The sequence below is a fragment of the Cervus canadensis genome, chromosome 24 (assembly GCF_019320065.1).
Source record: "Cervus canadensis isolate Bull #8, Minnesota chromosome 24, ASM1932006v1, whole genome shotgun sequence".
Lineage (NCBI taxonomy): Eukaryota > Metazoa > Chordata > Mammalia > Artiodactyla > Cervidae > Cervus > Cervus canadensis.
In genome coordinates, this window is record NC_057409.1 from 43,918,788 (window position 1) to 43,942,195 (window position 23,408).

General features: G+C 36.4%; 1 protein-coding gene across 1 annotated transcript in view; it reads left to right on the top strand.

The window, feature by feature from the left end:
• The window catches only part of C2CD6 (C2 calcium dependent domain containing 6), a 137,977-nt gene that overhangs the window by 91,705 nt on the left and 22,864 nt on the right, over window positions 1-23,408 (top strand). The window contains exon 15 of the mRNA XM_043445794.1: window positions 214-272. Within this exon, the coding sequence (XP_043301729.1) occupies window positions 214-272 (59 nt within the window). The remainder of the gene's footprint in view (window positions 1-213; window positions 273-23,408) is intronic.

The window sequence follows — 23,408 nt, forward strand, 5'->3', positions numbered from 1 at the left end:
CTTGCCAGATGAGGAAACTGAGAAAGAGAGAAGCAGGATAACATGTCCAAATTTAGGTGGTTGGTTAGTTGCAGAGACTGAGTCTAGGCAGTCTGGCTTAGAGCCTGTTGCCTTAACTGTTGTGCTACACAGTCACTAGAGACGTGTCTGAATAACTTGTTTGTCAAATGCCACAAGGGCTGACTTTATATTATTTTTTTCATTCTTTTTCAGATAAGTTAGTGCAAGATAAAGCCTGTGGACAGAAAAATACAAATAGCAAAGGAAAATCAGTAAGCATATTGATATATCCTTTAAAACTCATTGTTAAGATTTTATATTATTTTGAACTAATTAATATTTATTGTATATCCTGTCATCAAAAGGCATATACTTATATAGTATAATATATGTAGTAGAAAACTTAGGAATTTTTGCCTAGCTAAAAAATTTGTGACATTTTGATTCCACTTGTTTGACTTAGTCTGAATAGAATGCTAGATTTCTAATTTATATTCACTCAAAATTTTTATATAGTTCCATGTATTTTGGCATCTGATATTACTACTAAAAGACTAGAAAGTACCTTAGTGATTTTCTTTTAAAAAAAATTTGAATGAGGCTTGAAATTTCAATCCAGTTCTGAGAATATAAAGAAATACTATGTTGTGTTAAAAAAAAAACAAAACAGGAAATTAACATGTGATACAGTACTATTAATGGGCTTCACTGGTGGCTTAGCGTAAAGAATCTTCCTGCATTGCAGGAGACACAGGAGACCAGGTTCTATCCCTGGGTTGGAAAGATCCCCTGGAGGAGGGCATGGTAACCCACTCCAATTTTTTTGCTTGGAGATTCTCATGGACAGAAGAGCCTGGCAGGCTACAGCTCATAGGGTTGCAAAGAGTCAGACACGTCTGAAGCAACTGAACGCACACACATACAGTATTATTAAATAAAGTACAGATTACGTTCAAATCTCACAAAATGTGATGCTACTGTCCATTATTTGTTTTCATACTTTATTCAAGACTCCACATTGTATTTAGTTGCTCCATGCAACAAATTCTGGTAAATTCTCTTTTCATCTTTATTCTGTTAAAATATTTTCTTATTTTCCTTGTATGGCTTCTTGGATACATCCATCATTTCAAAGTGGACATTTAATTTCCAAATAGATGGGGTTTGTAAAGTATCTTTGATATGAATTTCTAATTTTAATGTTAAATCCTCATTTGTATGCTTTCCTCTCTGCAGTCACCTTTTGCGGTCTTTTAGCCTTCTAACTTTATTGAGGCTTTCAATGGCTAAGTCAAAGGTCTCTCTTGGTAAATGTCACATTGCTCTTGAAAATATATGCCTTATTTTCATATATCTTTTGATATTGATTTCTAACATAATTCCACTGTGTTAAGAGAACATGATTTCTAACATAATTCCACTGTGATAAGAGAACAGACTCTGTATGATTTCAATACCTTTAAACCATGAAACTTTTGCACCTTATTTTAGGTCCTTGGATATGTTCCAGCGTCTCCTAATTTATAGTCTATGGGAACTTGAATAGAATTTGTATCCTATTTTGTGAAAATTGTATAAATCTTAATTATGTTAAAAAAATAAAATAAATACCTCTAAATAGAGGATTATTAGGCAGAGAAATGGAAAAGTATATAGTACCATGGTAACCATAGAATTAACTAGATAAAAGACTTACTAAATTAATCAAGATACTAACACAGTCATCTCAGGAAGAATTGAGTACAGACAATAGAAAAAGTGTTCATTTATATGAATAACTGCATTTAATTCATTATATTAAAGGTTCTTTCCACCTAAATAACCTGAAGTTTACTTACATCTCATGAAAAGACTTCAGCATTCTATTAGTAAAATATTTTCATTAAAGCTGTCTATTGGTGAAAATCATTCAAATAAAAAAAGAAAGCATATACTCTATCACTATGAATTTATTACCTTATTATAAGTAAAGTTTACTTATATTATTTGTCATGGTTTATTATAAACTTATAAATTATTGTAAAGCAATATAAATAAATATAACATTAATTTTAACAAGTTATACTATTTAATTCTGCCTCTCCCAAATTGTTTTAATAGGCAACTCACAGTAGCATCAGGAAAGCATAGACCATCTCTGCCCAGCTACCTACAAAGTTTCCGTTCAGACTGGAGTAAATCCAGATTAGTTTCTATTATATATTTCTTCTAGTAGGAAAGGACAAGAGAAACAAGCTCTACTTTACAAAAATGTCTTAAAATCTATTAATGATATAATATTAACTTAATTATTTCATAAATGTACTACCCAAAACCAGGATTTTTTAGGGATCTTCATAAAACTTAAACCTTTATAACCATGGTTCAATTCCTCTCCCTAACTAAATGTTTATAACTGACGTCTTAATACTCATTGGCCCAATTCTTCTAGCTGTGGCATTTCTCATATTACCTGAAGAAAGTTTTCGGTCTCATGTAACTTCAAAAAGGACCAAATATTATTGGACCATATGGTGTAGTATATCCCACTGCCAATGCAATCAAACTGTTCATTAAAGAATGGCTATGACCAGCTACTTGATACATCATCTATCGCCATATTTATTATTGTATCGTCTTAACTCTAACCTTAGCCTTAGCCATATGAATCCCTCTACCTATACGTTATCCTCTCATCAACAAAAATCTAGGGGTATTCTTACTAGCTGTGTCAAGCCTAGCCATCTGTTCTATTCTGTGAGGTGGATGAGCTTATTATTCAAAATATGCTCTAATTGGATCCCTAGGAGCAGTGGCACAAACAGTATGATGTGAAGTAACACTACAAATTATCCTTTTATCAGTCCTTTTAGTAAATAGATCTTTTACCCTCTCAACTTGCATCACAACACAAAAACATCTATGGTTAATTTTTACACCATCATGACCTCTAGCCATAATATAATTTATTTCAGAATAAATTGTATTTATCTTACAGAAACTAATTGAATCCCTTTGATATAACAGAAGGAGAATTAGAACTTTTATCTGCCTTTAACATAGACTATGCAACAGGCTCATTCATTATATTTTTCCTATCAGAATATGCCAACATCCATCATAATAAACATTTTCACAACAGTCCTATTTCTAGGAGCATTCCATGATCCCCATACACCAGAACTATACACAATGAATTTTATTATCAAAACACTACTATTAACACCCATGATTCTCAACCCCTAAATCATACATCTACTTTGAAAAAATTTTCTATAACCAACACTAACCTCGTGTATATGATATATTTCACTACTGAACATAAAATCAAACATCCCTCTACAAACATAAGAAGTATGTCTGATAAGAGTCACTTTGACAGAGTAAATAATAGAAGTTTAAATTCTCTTGTTTCTAGAATTATAGGAATTGAACCTACCCTTAAGAATTCAAAATTCTTCCTGCCACCACATTTCACTATATTCTATAGTAAGGTCAACTGCATAAGCCATTGGACCCATACCTTGAAAATATTGGTTTATAGCCTTCCTTTACCAATAAATCCCATTATCTTTATCATTATCTTAATAACCATTATTTCAGGGACCGTAGTTGTAATAACTAGTTCATACTGATTACTTATTTGAACTGGATTCGAAATACATTAGCTGTCATCCCTATTCTAATAAAAAACTTTAACTCACGAGCCATAGAAGCATCAGCTAAACATTTCTTAACACAGGCCATCAGATCAGTATTACTTATAAATAGCCTACCATATTCTGGTCAATGAACTGCTGTAAACATCTTTAATCCAACAGCATCAATAATCATAACAATAGTTCTAGTCATAAATTAGGACCATCCCCATTCTACTTCTGAGCACTTACAGTCACACAGGGCATTTCACTAACAGCAGGGTTGATTCTACTAGTAAAACCCAAACTTGCACCATTATCCACATTGAACCAAGTCACACCATCCATTAACCTAAACTCACTACTAATCCTCCCCACACTGTCAGTCATGACTGAACGATGAAGCAGCCTGAATGAAACCCAGCGACAAGATATCAGAGCTTATTCATCAGTCACTCACATGGGATGGGTAACAGCCATCATATAATGCGACTCTACCAACCCTAAACCTACTGATTTACGTTATAACAACACTAACTATATTCACATTGCTCATTCACAGCTCAGCCACCACTGCATTATCATTGTCACACACTTGAAACAAAACACCCATCATTACAAGCCTTATCCTCACCATTCTGTTACCAGTAGCAGGCATCCTGCCACTATCAGAATTTGTACCCAAAAGAGTAGCTATTCAAGAAATAACAAAAATAAGCACGTTATGTTACCTACACTATTAGCCACCGTAGCACTACGTAGCCTGCATTTCTGCATACAACTTAAATATTCTACATCTCTAACCATATTTCCATCAGTCAATAATGTAAAAGTAAAATGACCATTTGAATATATAAAACAACTTTTCTACCAATAATAGCTGTAGTATCTATATTACTTTTTACCCCTCACACCAATCCTTTCAGTACTGGAATAGGAATTTAGGTTAATACAGACCAAGAGCCTTCAAAGCTATAACCACGTATAATTTCCTTAATTCCTGTACAATAAGAATTGCAAATCTCTATCCTATATCAACTGAATGCAAATCAAACACTTTAGTTAAGCTAAATCCTCATGAGATTAGTGGGATTACATACCCACAAAATTTTAGTAAACAGCTAAATACTCTTGGGGCTTCCTTGGTGGCTCAGTTGCAAAGAATCTGCCTGCCAGTGTAGGAGATGTGGGTTTGATCCCTGGGTTGGGAAGATCCCCTGGAGTAGAAAATGGCAACCTGTTCCAATATTCTTGCCTGAAAAATTCTGTGAACAGAGGGATCTGGCAGGCTATAGTCCATGGGGTTATAAAAGAGTTGGACACAAGTTAGCAACTAAACAACAATAAAATACTCCAGTCAACTGGCTTCTGTCTACTTCTGCCACTGGGGGGGTGGGGGGTGGGGGGATGGGGAGGCAAGAAAAGCTCCAGCAGAACTGAGGCTGTTTCTTTGAATCTGCAGTTCAGTATGTTTAATTCGCCACAGGACTTCACAAAGAGAGGACTCAACCTCTGTCTTTAGGTTTACCATCTAATGCTTACTCAGCCATTTTTGCCTATGTTCATAAACCACTGATTATTCTCAACCAATCATAAAGAAATCAGCCACCTGTTTTTATTATTTGGTGCCTGGGCTGGAACAGTGGGTACTGCCAAAACCTACTAATTAATGCTGAATTAAGTCAACCTAGAGCATTACTTGGGAATGATCAGATTTACAATGTAATTTTAACAGCCCACACACTTGTAATAATTTTCTTCATTATATATGATATACTTCATAGGTATCCCCTGGAGAAGGAAATGGCAACCCACTCCAGGATTCTTGCCTGGAGAATTCCACAGACAGAGGAGCCTGGTGGGCTACAGTCTATGGGGTTGCAAAGAGTCGGACACAACTAACACACACACACACTTCATAGGTATATCATCTATACCTGTGATAATAGGAAGCTTTGGAAACTGGTTAGTTCCACTGATAATTGGATCACCAATATAGCCTTCCCTCATGAACAGCATATGCTTCTGGCTACTTCCACCCTCTTTCTTACTCTTATTTGCAGCTGGTGCAGGTACAAGCTGACCTGTATACCCACCTCTAGTCAAACACCTTGCTCATGCAGGAGTTTCACTTGATCTTACCTTTTTCTTCCCTTATATTTAGCAGGTGTTTCTACAATTCTAGGTGCTATTAATTTTATTACCACAATTATGAACATAAAAGCACTCACTGTACCTCAATACCAAACACTATTATTTGTGTGATCTCTCCTAATTATAGCTGTATACTATTATTATCATTGCCAACACTAGCACTGGAATTATCATACTACAAACAAACCAAAATCTAATAACAACCTTTTCTGACCCTGCAGAAGGAAGGGACCTCATTCTTTATCAATACCTGTTCTGATCACCCTTAAGTTTATATTCTTGTCTTACCTGGATTTGGAATAATCTTGCATATTGTAACTTATTATTGAGGAAAACAGAGCCTTTGAGGCATAGTATATGGGTATATGGGCATATTATGAGCTGTGATATCTCTTAGGGTTTATCATATGAGCCAATCATATGTTTATTGTTGTTGTTGTGTGCTCAGTCATGTCCGACTCTTTGCAACCCCATGGAGTGCAGCACGCCAGGCTTCCCTGTCCTTCACCATCTCCCAGAGCTTGCTCAAACTATGTCCATTGGGTCAGTGATGCCATCCAACCATGTTGTCCTCTGTCCTCCCCTTCTCCTGCTTTCAATGTTTCCTAGCATCAGGGTCTTTTCTAACAAGTCAGCTCTTCGCATCAGGTGGCCAGAGTATTGGAACTGCAGCTTCAGAATCAGTCCTTCCAGTGAATATTCCAAGGGACTCTCAAGAGTCATATGTTTATAGTAGGCGAAGATGTTGATACATGTGCATATTTTACACCAGCTCCTGTCGTTATTGTTATTCCTGTAGGAGTACGAGTGTTTAGTGAAGTGACGTCGCTCAGTCCTGTCCGATTCTTTGCGACCCCATGGACTATAGCCCACCAGGCTCCTCCGGCCGTGGGATTTTCCAGGCGAGGATACTGGAGTGGGTTGCCATTTCCTTCTCCAGCAGATCTTCCCGACCCAGAGATTAAACCTGGGTCTCCCACATTGCAGGCAGATGCTTTACGGTCTGAGCTGCCAGCAAAGTCTGCAAGTATTTGACTGACTGGCAACTCTTCACAGGGGTAATATGAAATGATCCCCTGCTATATTATAAGCCTTAGGATTTACTCTCCTTTTTATAGTAGGTAGTTTAATAGGAATTGCTTTAGCTAACTCGTCCCTAGAAACCATTCTTCATGATACATATTAGGTAGTTTCACATTTCCGTTATGTCCTATCAATAAGAAGTGGCATTCGCCATTATAGGAGGCTTCAGACATTGATTCCCACACACTTAACTCAGTATGAGCAAAAATTCATTTTGTAATTATATTTGTAGGCATAAATATAACTTTTTTCCCCATAACATTTCCTTGATCTGTCTGGAATATCACAATGATATTCCTACTACCCTGATACATACACAACATGAAATACTATTTCATCAATAGGCTCATTCATTTCACTAACAGCAGTGATACTTATAATTTCTATAATCTGAGAAGCATTTGTATAAAAATGAGAGAGTTAACCACTGCAAACTTAGAGTGACTACATAGATGTTGTCTATGATATCACACATTTGAGAAACCCACTTATATTACTTTAAAATAACTAAGAAAGGAAGGAATCAAGCCGCCTTTTAGTGGTTTCAAGCCAACACCATTATGTCTTTCTCAGTAAGTGTGATATTAGTAAAATTTACATAACTTTGTCAAAGTTGCAGGTGAAATCGTACACACCTCTATGGCATGTCCTTCCCAACACGGCTTTCAACATGCGGTGTCACCTGTTACAGAGGAACTTCTGTGCTTCCGTGATCACATGTTAATAATCATATTTTTAATTAGCTCCTTAGTCATATGTATTGTTTCACTCGTGTTAACAACTAAGCTAACACATACAGGCACAATAAATGCACAAGAGGTGGAAAAAGTTTGAACAATCTTAGGAGCCATCATCCTAATTTTAATTCCCTTGCCATCACTATGAATTCTTTATATGATGGATGAAATAAATAATCCCTCTCTGACTATAAAACTATAGGACACCAATGACATTGAAGTTACGAATACACAGACTGTGAAGACTTTCATATATGATTCATACATCAGATCTAAAACCAGGAAAGCTGCAATTACTAGAAGTAGATAACCAAGTAGTACTATCCATAGAGATAACAATCTGAACATTAATTTCCTCCAAAGATGTTTTGCACTGTTGAGCAGTTCCTTCTTTCAGCCACTCCAGGATGTGTAAAACAAGCAGCCCTAGACTATGGACAGTGCGCTAAAATTTGTGGGTCAAATCATAGTTGCATGACTGTTGTCCTTGAATCAGTTCCACTGAAATACTTTGAGAAATGATCTTCATCAATATTATAAATTCATTAAAAAACTAATTAACCTTTTAAGTTAAAGACTGGGTGTTAACTCTCCCCTTAATGATATGCCACAACTAGACACATCAACATGGTTTATTTCTATTTTTTTATTGTTTTCTTTTTTTAATTTATTTATTTTAATTGGAGCTTCTTACTTTACAATATTGTAGTAGTTTTGCCATGCATCTATTTTATCAAAAATTCTAGTCTTAATCATTATATTCCAACTAAAATTTTAAAAATATACTTCAAACCAAGAAATAAAAATATACTAAAATGCAAAAACAACTCACCCTTGAGAAGCAAAATGAATGAAAATTTATTTGCCTCTTTCATTAACCCAACAATAATATAACGTCTTATTGTTTTATTAATCATTATATTCTCAAGTATTTTATTCCCCACAGCTAACTGACTAATCAACACTGTATGGTTTTACTCAACAATGATTAGTCCAACTTACATTGAAACAAATAATAGCTATTCACAACCACAAAGAACAGACCTGAACACTAATATGTATATCATTAGTATATGTATACATATATTAATATGTATATACATATAACACTAATATATGTATATGTGTAATATGTATAATACTAATATGCATATCAGTTATGCTTATATTTATTGATTTATTGTTTATTGGATCAACAGATATACAGGACTCATATCACATACATTTACACACACTATACAACTGTCAATAAGTTTAGATATAACAGTCCCTCTGTGAGCAGGAAATCTAATTACTGATTTCTGCCATAAAACCAAAATTTTATGGCAGGATTTTCACAGAATTTATGGCAAAACCCAAAAATTTCTGCCATTTTTTACTGCAAGGAATACCAGTTCCTCTTTTATTCAATCAATAGGCTTTGCTGTATGATTAACACCTAACATTATAGCAGGACATCTATTAATTCATTTAATTGGGGGAACAACTCTAGAACTACCAAATATTAGTAACAGCACAGCCTTCATAATATTTAAGTAGAAAAGGAAAGATATACCCATCTGAATGCAAAGTTCCAAAGAATAGCAAGAAGAAATAAAAAAGCCTTCTTAAGTGAACATTGCAAAGAAATAGAGGAAAACAATACAACGGGAAAGACTAGAGACCTCTTCAAGAAAATTAGAGATACCAAGGGAATATTTCATGCAAAGATGGGCACAATAGGACAGAAATGGTATGGACCCAACAGAAGCAGAAGGAATTAAGAAGTGGCAAGAATGCACAGAGGAACTGTACAAAAAAGGTCTTAATGACCTGGATAACCACGATGGTGTGATCACTCACCTAGAGCCAGATATCTTTGAGTGTGAAGTCAAGTGGGCCTTAGGAAGCACCACTATGAACAAAGCTAGTGGAGGTGATGGAATTTCAGCTGAGCTGTTTCAAATCCTAAAAGATGATGCTGTGAAAGTGCTATACTCAGTATGTCAATGAATTTGGAAAACTCAGCAGTAACCATAGCACTGGAAAAGGTCAGTTTTCATTCCAATCCCAAAGAATGGCAATGCCAAAGAATGTTCAAGCTACTGCATAATTATGCTCATTTTACAAGCTAGCAAGCTAATGCTCAAAATCCTTCAAGTTAGGCCTCAACAGTACATGAACTGAGAAATTCCAGATGTACAAGCTGGATTTAGGAAAGGTAGAGGAACCAGAGATCAAATTGCCAACATCCATTGGATCATCAAAAAAGCAATAGAATTCCAGAAAAACATCTATTTCTGCTTCATTGATTATGTCAAAGTCTTTGACTGTGTGGATTACAACAAACTGTGGAAAATTCTTCAAGAGATGGGAACACCAGACCACCTTACCTGCCTCCTGAGAAACCTGTGTGCAGGTCAAGAAGTAATGGTTAGAACTGGACATGAAACAACAAGCTGGTTCAAAATTGGGAAAGAAGTACGTCAAGGCTGTATATTGTCACCCTGCTTATTTAACTTATATGCAGAATACATCATGAGAAACGCTGGGCTGGAGGAAGCAACAAGCTGGAATCAAGATGGCTGGGAGAAATATCAATAACCTCAGATATGCAGATGACACCACCCCTTATGGCAGAAAGTGAAGAGGAACTAAAGAACTTCTTGATGAAAGTGAAAGAGGATAGTAAAAAAGCTGACTTAAAAGTCAAACATTCAGAAAACAAAAATCATGGCATCCGGTCCCATCATTTCCTAGAAAATGGATGGGGAAGCAATGGAAACAGTGAGAGACTTTATTTTCTTGGGTTTCAAAATCACTGCAGATGGTGACTGCAGCCATGAAATTAAAAGATGCTTGCTCCTTGGAAGAAAAGCTATGACAGACCTAGACAGTGTATCAAGAAGCAGAACCATCATTTTGTCGGCTGGTCTGTATAGTTAATGCTATCATTTTTCCAGTAGTCATGTATGGATGTGAGAGTTAGACCATAAAGAAGACTAAGTGCTGAAGAATTGAATCTTTCACACAGTGGTGTTGGAGAAGACACTTGAGAGTCCCTTGGACAGCAAGGAGATCAAACCAGTCAATCCTAAAGGAAATCAACCCTGAATATTCATTGGAATGACTGATGCTGAAGCTGATGCCCCAATATTTTGGCCACCTGATGTGAAGAGCCAACTCACTGGAAAAGACCCTGATGCTGGGAAAGATTGAGGGTAGGAGGAGAACAGGGTAACAGAGGATGAGATGGTTGGATGGCATCATCAGATCACTGGACATGAGTTTGAGCAAGCTCCAGGAGATAGTTAAGGACAGGGAAAGCTGGTGTGCTGCAGCCCATGGGCTCATGAAGAGTCAGACACAACTGAGCGACTGAACACAACAACAATCTTTGTTTTACTTAACTGTCTTTGAATTTGCTGTTGCCCTAATTCAAGCTTATGTATTCACCTGTCTAGTAAGTCTTTACTTATATGACAACACACAGTGACCCGCCAAACCCGTATCACATAGTAAGTCCCAGTTCTGACCCCTTACAGGCGCTCTCTCAGTGCTTCTAATAACCACAGGCCTAGTAACTTGATGTCACTTTAATTCAGTAATATTATTATCATTAGGCCTATTAACTGATACCTTAACAGTATAACAATTTTCCAAGAAAGCACTTTCTAAGACTACCATAGACCAGTTGTTCAAAAAGTACTTCAGTATGAAATAATCTTATTTTTATTTCAGAAGTCCTCTTTTTTTACTGGCCTTTTCTGAGCTTTCTATCACTCAGGTCTTTTTCCTACACCTGAATTACGTGGATGTTGACCACCAACAGGTATCCATCCTCTAAATTCACTAGAAGTGTAGCTCCTTATTGCCTCTGTCTTCTTAGCTTCTGGAGAATCCATCATCTGAGCCTAACACAGCCTTGTAGAAGGAAACCAAAAACATACTCCAAGCTTTTTTAAAAAGACATAAGCAAAATTAAAATGTCATCAATTCGAGTCAGTAGTGGAGTGGAAATGATAGAGGACAGAAGTAGTGAGCTTGAAAAAATATCAGTAGGATTTGCCAATCTGAACAACAGAATGAAGGTTAAACTGAAAAAAACCAAACAAACACAACTTCTGGGATCTGTAGAACAATAACAGTATGGCAATAGGAGTTGTCAATATTGTCAATAACAATATTCATACTCAGATTATTAGAATCCCAGAAGAAGAGGAGAGGGAAGGAGGAGGAGGAGAAAGAGAAGAAGGAGGAGAAATTATTCAAATAAATATTGGCTGAAAACACCCCAACATTGGTGGAAAACATAAACCTATGGATTAAAGAAGCTGAGCAAAGCCCAAAGAGGGTAAACCCAAAGAAATTCAAGGCGCACAACCATTATACTTCTAAAAATTAAAGAAAAAATGTCTTGAAAGCAGCCAGAGGGAAACAGTGAAATCTATAGGGAATAGAAACATACCATGGAATATCTATTTGAATGATAGTGATTTTCTCATTGAAAATCATGGAAACCAGAGGATGTGGTACAATATTTTTCAAGTATGAAAAGAAAAGAACTGGCAACTGTCAATTCTATGCCCAGCAATAATTCAGGAGTGATGGGGCAAAGAAGATATTCTTAGACAAAGGAAAACTAAGAGAATTTGTTGCTAGCAAACATACCCCTAATGAATACCTAAAGGAAATTCTTTAAAAGGAAAGAAAATGATAACAGAAAAAGGCTTGGAGCTGTAGAAGGAAAGAAACAGCAGAATGGGCAAATATTATAGCCATCCTAATTCTCATGGGTTTTTAAATAATATATAATCATTAAACCAAAGATTACAACACTACCTCCTGACCAAAATAATCTGCAGATGTGAAATGTAAGTAGGGGAGATACATAGGACAATTATTTTTTAAAAGTTGAGATGATTAAAATGCCTAAATGGAAGTAAAATTTCTGTACTTCACTCGAAGAGGTAAAATATCAATACCAGTAGATTGAAATAAGTGAATATATTATAATACCTAGGACAGCCATTAAGAAAACTGTAAAAAAAAATCTAAAAAACTATAAATCAATGTGGAATCCTAAAAAATATTCAGATAACCCACAATGAGGTAAGAAAAGAGAAAAAGGAATGAGAAATAGAGGAAACAAACAGGAAAAAAATAACTAAATGACAGACTGGAGTCCCAACATGTCAATAATAACTGATATAGAAATTTAGTAAATGATAAATGGTCTAAATGCACCATTTAAAAGACATGGTTGGGAGAGAGCAGCCAAGATGGCAGAGTAGAAGGGCCCTGAGCTTACCACCTCTCATGAGTATACCAGTCAAAATAATCTGCAGAATAATCATCACTGAAAAAGATTGAAACCTACCAGAAAATAACCTACAGCTAAAGACATAAGGGCAGAACCACAATGAGACAGGTAGGGGAAGCAGACTCTGGATATAATCAAATCCCATATCCTTAGGTGGGTGATCCACAAACTAGAGATAATTATATTACAAAAATTCTCCCCAGGAGAGTTCTGAGCCCCATGTTAGGACCTCAAGCCCAGGGTCTGGAACCAAGGAGAGGAGCCCCCAGAGCATTTGGCTTGGAAGGTCAGTGGGGCTTGATTGCCTGAAGCTCCACAGGATTAGGGAATAGAGACTGCATTCTTAAAGGGTGCACACACTAAGAATAAGGGCAAAAGCAGTAATTTGGGACAAGGCTGGGCCAGACCTACCTGCTGGTTTTAGAGGGTCTCCTGGGGAGGAAGGGGCAGCTGTGGCCCACCATAGAGATATAGACACTGGTGGTGGATATATCGGAGAACATTCATTTACATGAGTTTTCCAGGCTGACGTTTTGGCACTATGATCTGGCCTCACCCAATAGACCACAGGCTTCAGGCCTGATGTCTCAGGCCTAACAACAAACCGGGTAGGGACACAGCCCTTCCCGTCCACAGACAGGCAGCCTAGAGATTTCCTGAACCCAAAGCTGCCTCTAGACATGCCCTGAGACATGACCCTGCCCACTAGGGAACAAGACCCAGCTCCACCAGCCCTTCTTGCCAGGAAACGTGTACAAGTCTCTAGACAAGCCTCACCCACCAGGAGGTAGACATTAGAAGCACAAAAACCGCAGTCGTGCAGATATAACATATACATGAATTGGAAAACTCAACATAGTAAAGATGTCAGCTCTCCCCAGACTGACCTTTAGATTTAATGTAATTTTTATCTAAATACCAGCTCTTTGTAAATATAGACAAAACCATTCTAAGATTTATATAGAAAGCACAGGTCCTAGAGTAGCTAGAGTCATCTTTAAAAAGAAGAAAATGGGAGGAATCACTTTACCCATATTAAGGCCTACTAGCTATAGTAATCAAGCTACAGTAGTCAAGAGTAAAGATAGTGTGGTATTAGGAGACACAAAGATCAATGGAACAGAATAGACATCCCTGAAACAGGCCCACAAAAGTACACCCAACTGATTTTCAAATGTGATGCAAAAGCAATTTAATGGAGGAATGATAGCCTTTTCAAGAAGAAGTGCTGAAGCTATTGGGACATCCATGGGCAAACAAAACCAAACCTTGTCCTAAGTCTCTTACCTAAGATAAAAAACAGTAATAAAATTAAGTGCTGGTGAAATGTGGAGAAATTGCTGATGGGAATTAAAAATTTTGTAACCACTCCTGAAAACATTTTGGCAGTTTTTCAAAAACACTAACTATGCAACCTCCATGTAACCCAACAGTTATACTCTTAGGCATTTATCCTAGAAAAATTAAGTCTTACAATCACACACACACAAACACCCTGAACAAAATGTTCATAGAAGCCTTATTCATAGTAGCCAAAAAGTGGAGACAACACAAATATTCTTTAATTGGTGAATGGCTAAACAAACTATGCTACCTCTATGCCATGGGATAATACTCAACAATTCAAAGGAACACTGATACATACAACAACCTGGATGAAATTCCAGAGAATTACGCTGAGTGAAAAAAAAAAGCCAATCTTCAAATGTTATACACTGTATGAATTCTTTTATATGACATTCTTGAAATTATAAAAATACAGAGCAGGTTAGTGGTTGCCAGGCCTTAGGTAGGAGATGGAGGCAGGAAAGAAATGGCTGTGACTATAAAAGGACATTAGGGATCCTTGTGGAAATATTCTACATCTAAGCTGTATAATGTTAATATCCTGATCGATACTGACATTATACAGTTTTTCAAGATGTTACTATTGAGAGAACCTGGATGAAAGGTACATGGTCTCTCTGTGTTATTTCTTACAACTGTGTGAATCTACAATTATTTCAAAATAAAGTTTAAAAAATGTTTAAAAAAGAAAAAACTTACCTTAAATACTTTTCTTAAGGGTGGTAGTCACACTTGTGTATGAGAGATAAAACTAAATTAAGTTAAACAAGAAAAATTCAGTGGGTAACCTGTAAAACATAGGTTACATAAAATCAACAGACTTAGAAAGTTGAGAGGCTTTATCACCTAGGGCAACAGGATTGTGAATTGAAAACTGGAGTTCTAGAACAAATTGCTTAAAGTCTAAGCTAATTGCTTCATAAACAAGTCACAAAATCTTCAGACTTCTATGGTAAAATAAACTTTGACGTTTGAAGTTCAAAGAAGAGTTTTTTTTATGAGCCAAGGTACACAGTGTGTTAAAGAAATGCTGTATTTTGAGATAAACTTCTGGAATGCTAATGTGAACTGGAAAGGACTAACATCTCTTTCAATTCACAGCTGATTCAGGTGACAGTCTTTCAATGGTTCCTTCACATTTTTAGAGTCCCTTCCTAAATTAAGATTTTTTTAATATAGCATAATAAGTTTCTATCTAAACCCTGACAGTGACAGAATGTGAAATCCTTTCCCCAAAGGTCAGGATTCAAGAAAGGTAGGGGCAGGGAGGAGGGAATTTACCTACCAATGAAAGGCAGTGTTTGGTGAAGGGAAGAGAATTAGGAATAGGAAACTAGGATATGGGAAAAAGAGCTTGGATTTTACAGAAAGAAATACCTAGGTTCAAATCCAAATTCTTCTACTACCATGGTCATATAACTTTAGGTAATTTACATCTGAGTTTCAGTTTTCTCACCTGCAAAATGATTATACTATCAAATATTTCAAAGCATTTAAAGAACTTGGAACATAATAGTCGCTTGCTAAATGGTATATATTTTCAGCTGTACAAGAATATGATAGGATAAATATGAGAAGCAGAATTATTGGATCAAAGTGAATGAGCATATTTGCTTTTGATAGATACTGCAAGATTATCCTTTAAACCATATTTACTTATTTGCATTTGTACCCAAAATGTAGGAAAATATCCATTATCTCACAGCCTGGTCATTTTTGTTTTTGTTAATTTGATGCACAAAAATGATACTCCATTGATATTTTAATTTGCATATTTCTGAGAATTAATGAGTGAAGAGTTTTCATGTGTTTATTACCCATTTGTATTTCTATTATTTGACCATTTATAATCTCTGCTCATATTTACAAGTTGGGTTGTGTATGTGCTTATTTATGTGTGAAAATGCTTTTTATTTTTGAGTAACAACACTTTGTTATCTATGCTGTTTGTTACCTACATTTATTTTTACTTATTCACGGTCCTTATAGAAATTTGAAATGTTTATGTAGTCAAATCTGGCAGCTTTTCCTTTGTGGCTATTAGTTTACATCTTGTATAGAATATCCTTCCCCTCTCCAAGATTATGTCAGCATTTTCCTAGATGTTTTTCTGTGTACACTTTCTATATTTAAATATTTAATCCATCTATATTTGATGTTTCTGGTATGAGGTAAGGATCTATTGATAATTTTGCTGAAATGGATAGATAGTTGTCTCAATGCTATCTATTAATTGTGCATATAGTTAACAGGATTTTGTCTGTCAGTAACCCTTCTTGAGCGTATCATCTCTGCCCCAACTCTAATTGTTGGTATATTTGGCAAACTTGACACTATACCTCTGTGGCAACAAGGATGACCATGTAATTTGATATAAAAATATTTAGAGGCACTTCCCTGGTGGAATCTTCTCAGCCCAGAGATTGAACCCATATCTGTTGCATCTCCTGCACTAGCAGGTGGATTCCTTACCACTCTGCCACCTGGGAAGCCCAATAGTTAAACGCATACTGACTTCCACAGTGGCTGCACCAAGTTATATTGGTTTGTTTCCCTCATTTTGTTTTCCCCTTGAGATATTATTGACACAACATATGTGTGAGGTGTACAATGTGATAATTTGATACATATATATATTGCAAAATGTTTACCATATTAAGTTTAGCACCTCCATCCCCTCATATATTTACCTTCGTGTGTGTGTATGGTGATAACATTTAAAATTTACTCTTTTAACAACTTTCAAATATATAGTACAGTAATGCTAATTATAGTCACCATACCGTACATTAGATCCAAGAACTTATTATTCATCTTATAGCAGAGAGTTTGTACCATTTGACTGACTAGTTAGAATCCACATGTAAGTGAGAACATATATATCTGTCTTTCTCTATGACTTATTTCACTTAGTATAATGCCTTCCAGGTCCATGCATGTAAACCAGTAATTTCTTACTTTTTTTATCCATTCATTTGTCAATGGACACATAAGTTATTTTCATGTCTTGACTAATGTGAATAAACCTGCTGTGAATGTGGAGTGCAGATTTCTCTTCAAGATAGTGTTTTCATTTCCTTCACATATATGCCCAGAAGTGGGATTGATGGATCATATGGTAACTATTTTTAACCACCCCATAGTTAAACCCATGTGTGTGTGTGTATGTGCCCAGTCACTGAGTCATGTGTGACTCTTTGTGACCCCATGGACTGTAGCCCACCAGGGTCCTCTGTCCGTGGAATTTTCTAGGCATGAAAGTGAGCAAGTTGCCATTTCCTACTCCAGGAGATTTCTCAACCCAGAGATTGATCCCATGTCTCTTGCTTCTCCTGCATTGGCAGGCAGATACTTTACCATTGTGCCACCTGGGAAGCCCAATAGTTAAATCCATGCTGACTTCCATAGCGGCTGCACCAATTTACATTCCCACCAACTGTGCACAGGGGTTCCTTTTTCTCCAAAGTCTCACCAACACTTATTGTCCCCCATTGTCAACATCTTATATTACCATAGTACATTTGCCAAAACTTAAGAAACCAACATCAGTACATTGCTAATAACCCACATCCAGATTTTATTTGGATCTCACTATTTTTTCCATTAACATTCTATTCCAGGTTTCAGTACAGAGCACCACATTATATTTAGTTGTCATGTCTTCCCAGACTCCTTGGGTCTATGACAGTTTCTCTGTTTTTCCCTGATTTTGTTTCTCTTTATGACTTAAAAAATCTTGATGAGCTCTGGCCAAGTATCCTGTATAATGTCCCCCAATATGTGCTCATCTAATAATGATCAGATTCATGAGTTTTAACAGAAATTGATGAAATATCCTTCCCAGCACATCACATCAGGATTCATGATATGGTAGTGATATTTGCCTTCACTACCTGTTTAGGTCTTTTTTGTTTGTTTGTTTATTATTATTTTTTTAAATTTTAATTGGAGGCTAATTAGTTTACAATATTGTGGTGGTTTTTGCCATACATTCACAGTAATCAGCCATGGGTGTACATGTGTTCCCCATCCTGACCCTCCCTCCCACCTCCCTCCCCATCCCATCCCTCAGGGTCATTCCAGTGCACCAGCCCTGAGCACCCTGCCTCATGCATTGAACCTGGACTGGCGATCTATTTCACATATGATAATATACATGTTTCAATGCTATTCTCTCAAATCATCCCACCCTCGCCTTCTCCCACAGAGTCCAACAGTCTGTTCTTTACATCTGTTTCTCTTTTGCTGTCTCACATATAGGGCCATCATTACCATCTTTCTAAATTCTATATACATGCGTTAATATACTGTATTGGTATTTTTCTTTTTGACTTACGTTGTTCTGTATAATAGGCTCCAGTTTCATCCACCTCATTAGAACTGATTCAAATGCATTCTTTTTCTTTTTCTTTTTTTATTAGTTGGAGGCTAATTACTTTACAATATTGTAGTGGTTTTTGCCATACATTAACATGAATCAGCCATGGATTTACATGTGTTCCCCATCCTGAACCCCCCTCCCACCTCCCTCCCCATCCCATCCCTCTGGGTCATCCCAGTGCCCCAGCCCTGAGCACTTGTCTCATGCATCCAACCTGGACTGGTGGTATGTTTCACACTTGATAATATACATGTTTCAATGCTGTTCTCTCAGATCATCCCACCCTCACCTTCTCCCATAGAGTCCAAAAGTCTGTTCTATACATCTGAGTCTCTTTTTCGGTCTTCCATATAGGGTTATTGTTACCATCTTTCTAAATCCATATATATGCATTAGTATACTGTATTGGTGTTTATCTTTCTGGCTTATTCACTCTGTATAATGGGCTCCAGTTTCATCCATCTCATTAGAACTGATTCAAATGAATTCTTTTTAACGGCTGGGTAATATTCCATTGTGTATATGTACCAGAGCTTTCTTATCCATTTGTCTGCTGATGGGCATCTAGGTTGCTTCCATGTCCTGGCTATTATAAACAGTGCTGTGATGAACATTGGGGTACACGTGTCTCTTTCGATTCTGGCTTCCTCGGTGTGTATACCCAGGAGTGGGATTGCTGGGTCATATGGCAGTTCTATTTCCAGTTTTTTAAGGAATCTCCACACTGTTCTCCATAGCGGCTGTACTAGTTTGCATCCCCACCAACAGTGTAAGAGGGTTCCCATTTCTCCACACCCTCTCCAGCATTTATTGCTTGTAGACTTTTGGATAGCAACCATCCTGACTGGCGTGTAATGGTACCTCATTGCAGTTTTGATTTGCATTTCTCTGACAATGAGTGATGTTGAGCATCTTTTAATGTGTTTGTTAGCCATCTGTATGTCTTCTTTGGAGAAATGTCTGTTTAGATCTTTGGCCCATTGTTTGATTGGGTCATTTATTTTTCTGGAATTGAGCTACAGGAGTTGCTTGTATATTTTTGAGATTAATTACTTGTCAGTTGCTTTGTTTGCTATTATTTTCTCCCATTCTGAAGGCTGTCTTTTCACCTTGCTTATAGTTTCCTTTGTGGTGCAAAAGCTTTTAATTTTAATTAGATCCCATTTGTTTATTTTTGCTTTTATTTCCAACATTCTGGGAGGTGGGTCATAGAGGATCTTGCTGTGATTTATGTCGGAGAGTGTTTTGCCTATGTTCTCCTCTAGGAGTTTTATAGTTTCTGGTCTTACATTTAGATCTTTAATCCATTTTGAGATTTTTTTTGTGTGTGTATGGTGTTAGAAAGTGTTCTAGTTTCATCCTTTTATGAGTGGTTGACCAGTTTTTCCCAGCACCACTTGTTAAAGAGATTGTCTTTTCTCCATTGTATGTTCTTGCCTCCTTTGTCGAAGATAAGGTGTCCATAGGTGTGTGGATTTATCTCTGGGCTTTCTATTTTGCTCCATTGATCTATATTTCTGTCTTTGTGCCAGTACCATACTGTCTTGATGACTGTGGCTTTGTAGTAGAGCCTGAAGTCAGGCAGGTTGAGTCCTCCAGTTCTTTTCTTCTTTCTCAAGATTACTTTGGCTATTCAAGGTTTTTTGTATTTCCATACAAATTGTGAAATTATTTGTTCTAGTTCTATGAAAAATACCGTTGGTAGCTTGATAGGGATTGCACTGAATCTGTAGATTGCTTTGGGTAGTATAGTCATTTTCGCAATATTGATTCTTCCAATCTATGAACACAGTATATTTCTCCATCTATTTGTGTCCTCTTTGATTTCTTTCATCAGTGTTTTATAGTTTTATATATATATGTTATATATATAACATATATATATGTTTTATATATAAGTCTTTTGTTTCTTTGGGTAGATATATGCTTTAGTATTTTTTGTTGTTGTTGCAATGGTGAATGGTATTGTTTCCTAGATTTCTCTTTCTGTTTTCTCATTATTAGTGTATAGGAATGCAAGGGATTTCTGTGTGTTAATTTTATATCCTGCAACTTTACTGTATTCATTGATTAGCTCTAGTAATTTTCTGGTAGAGTCTTTAGGGTTTTCTGTGTAGAGGATCATGTCATCTGCAAACAGTGAGTTTTACTTCTTCTTTTCCTATCTGGATTCCTTTTATTTCTTTTTCTGCTCTGATTGCTGTGGCCAACACTTCCAAAACTATGTTGAATAGTAGTGGTGAGAGTGGGCACCCTTGTCTTGTTCCTGACTTTAGGGGAAATGCTTTCAATTTTTCACCATTGAGGGTAATGCTTGCTGTGGGTTTGTCATATATAGCTTTTATTATGATGAGGTATGTTCCTTCTATTCCTGTTTTCTGGAAAGTTTTTATCATAAATGGATGTTGAATTTTGTCAAAGGCTTTCTCTGCATCTATTGAAATAATCATATGGTTTTTATCTTTCAATTTGTTAATGTGGTGTATTACATTGATTGATTTGTGGATATTAAAGAATCCTTACATTCCTGGGATAAAGCCCACTTGGTCATGGTGTATGATTTTTTTAATATGTTGTTGGATTCTGTTTGCTAGAATTTTGTAAGGATTTTTGCATCTATGTTCATCAGTGATATTGGCCTGTAGTTTTCTTTTTTTGTGGCATCTTTGTCTGGTTTTGGAATTAGGGTGATGGTGGCCTCATAGAATGAGTTTGGAAGTTTACCTTCCTCTGCAATTTTCTGGAAGAATTTGAGTAAGATAGGTGTTAGCTCTTCTCTAAATTTTTGGTAGAATTCAGCTGTGAAGCCATCTGGTCCTGGGCTTTTGTTTGCTGGAAGATTTCTGATTACAGTTTTGATTTCTGTGCTTGTGATGGGTTTGTTAAGATCTATTTCTTCCTGGTTCAGTTTTGGAAAGTTATACTTTTCTAAGAATTTGTCCATTTCATCCAAGTTGTCCATTTCATTGGCATAGAGCTGCTGGTAGTAGTCTCTTATGATCCTTTGTATTTCAGTGTTGTCTGTTGTGATCTCTCCATTTTCATTTCTAATTTTGTTGATTTGGTTTTTCTCCCTTTGTTTCTTGATGAGTCTGGCTAACGTTTTGTCAATTTTATTTATCTTTAAAAAAAACACAGCTTTTAGCTTTGCTGATTTTTGTTGTGGTCTCTTTTGTTTCTTTTGCATTTATTTCTGCCCTAATTTTTAAGATTTCTTTCCTTCTACTAATCCTGGGGTTCTTCATGTCTTCCTTCTCTAGTTCCTTCAGGTGTAGAGTTAGATTATTTATTTGATTTCTGTCCTGTTTCCTGAGGTAAGCCTGTATTGCTATGAACCTTCCACTTAACTGCTTTTACAGTGTTCCATAGGTTTTGGGTTGTTGTGTTTTCATTTTCATTCGTTTCTATGCATATTTTGATTTCTTTTTTGATTTCTTCTATGATTTGTTGGCTATTCAGAAGTGTATTATTTAGCCTCCATATGTTTGAATTTTTAATAGTTTTTTCCCTGTAATTGAGATCTAATCTTACTGCATTGTGATCAGAAAAGATGCTTGGAATGATTTCAGTTTTTTTGAATTTACCAAGGCTAGATTTATGGCCCAGGATGTGATCTATTCTGGAGAAGTTTCCGTGTGCACTTGAGAAAAAGGTGAAATTCATTGTTTTGGGTGAAGTATCCTGTTGATATCAATTAGGTCTAGCTGGTCCATTGTGTCATTTAAAGTTTGTGTTTCCTTGTTAATTTTCTGGTTAGTTGATCTATCCATAGGTGTGAGTAGGCTATTAAAGTCTCCCACTATTATTGTGTTATTGTTAAGTTCCCCTATCATACTTGTTAACATTTGCCTTACATATTGTAGTGCTCCTATGTTGGGTGCATATATAATTATAATTGTTATATTTTCTTCTTGGATTGATCCTTTGATCATTATGTAGTGTCCTTTGTCTCTTTACACAGCCTTTATTTTAAAGTCCATTTTATCTGATATGAGTGTTGTGACTCCTGCTTTCTTTTGGTCTCCATTTGCGTGAAATATTTTTTTCCAGCCATTCACTTTCAGTCTGTATGTGTCCCTTGTTTTGAGGTGGGTCTCTTGTAGACAGCATATGTAGGGGTCTTGCTTCTCTATCCATTCAGCCAGTCTTCGTCTTTTGGTTGGAGCATTCAGCCCATTTACATTTAAGGTAATTATTGATAGGTATGGTCCCATTGCCATTTACTTTGTTGTTTTGGGTTCACGTTCTGTGTTTCTGTCTAGAGAAGATCCTTTAGCATTTGTTGAAGAGCTGGTTTGGTGGTGCTGAATTCTCTCAGCTTTTGCTTGTCTGTAAAGCTTTTGATTTCTCCTTCATATCTGAATGAGATCCTTGCTGGGTACAGTAATCTGGGTTGTAACTTATTCTCTTTCATTACTTTTAGTATGTCCTGCCATTCCCTTCTGGCCTGAAGAGTTTCTATTGAAAGATCGACTGTTATCCTTATGGGAATCCCCTTGTGTGTTATTCGTTATTTCTCCCTTGCTGCTTTTAATATTTGTTCTTTGTGTTTGATCTTCATTAATTTGATTAATAAGTGTCTTGGGGTGTTTCACCTTGGGTTTATCCTGTTTGGGATTCTCTGGGTTTCTTGGACTTGTGTGACTATTTCCTTCCCCATTTTGGGGAAATTTTCAGCTATTATCTCCTCGAGTATTTTCTCATGGCCTTTATCTTCTTCTTCTAGGACTCCTATGATTCGAATGTTGGGGCCTTTCACATTGTCCAAAAGGTCCCTGAGGTTTTCC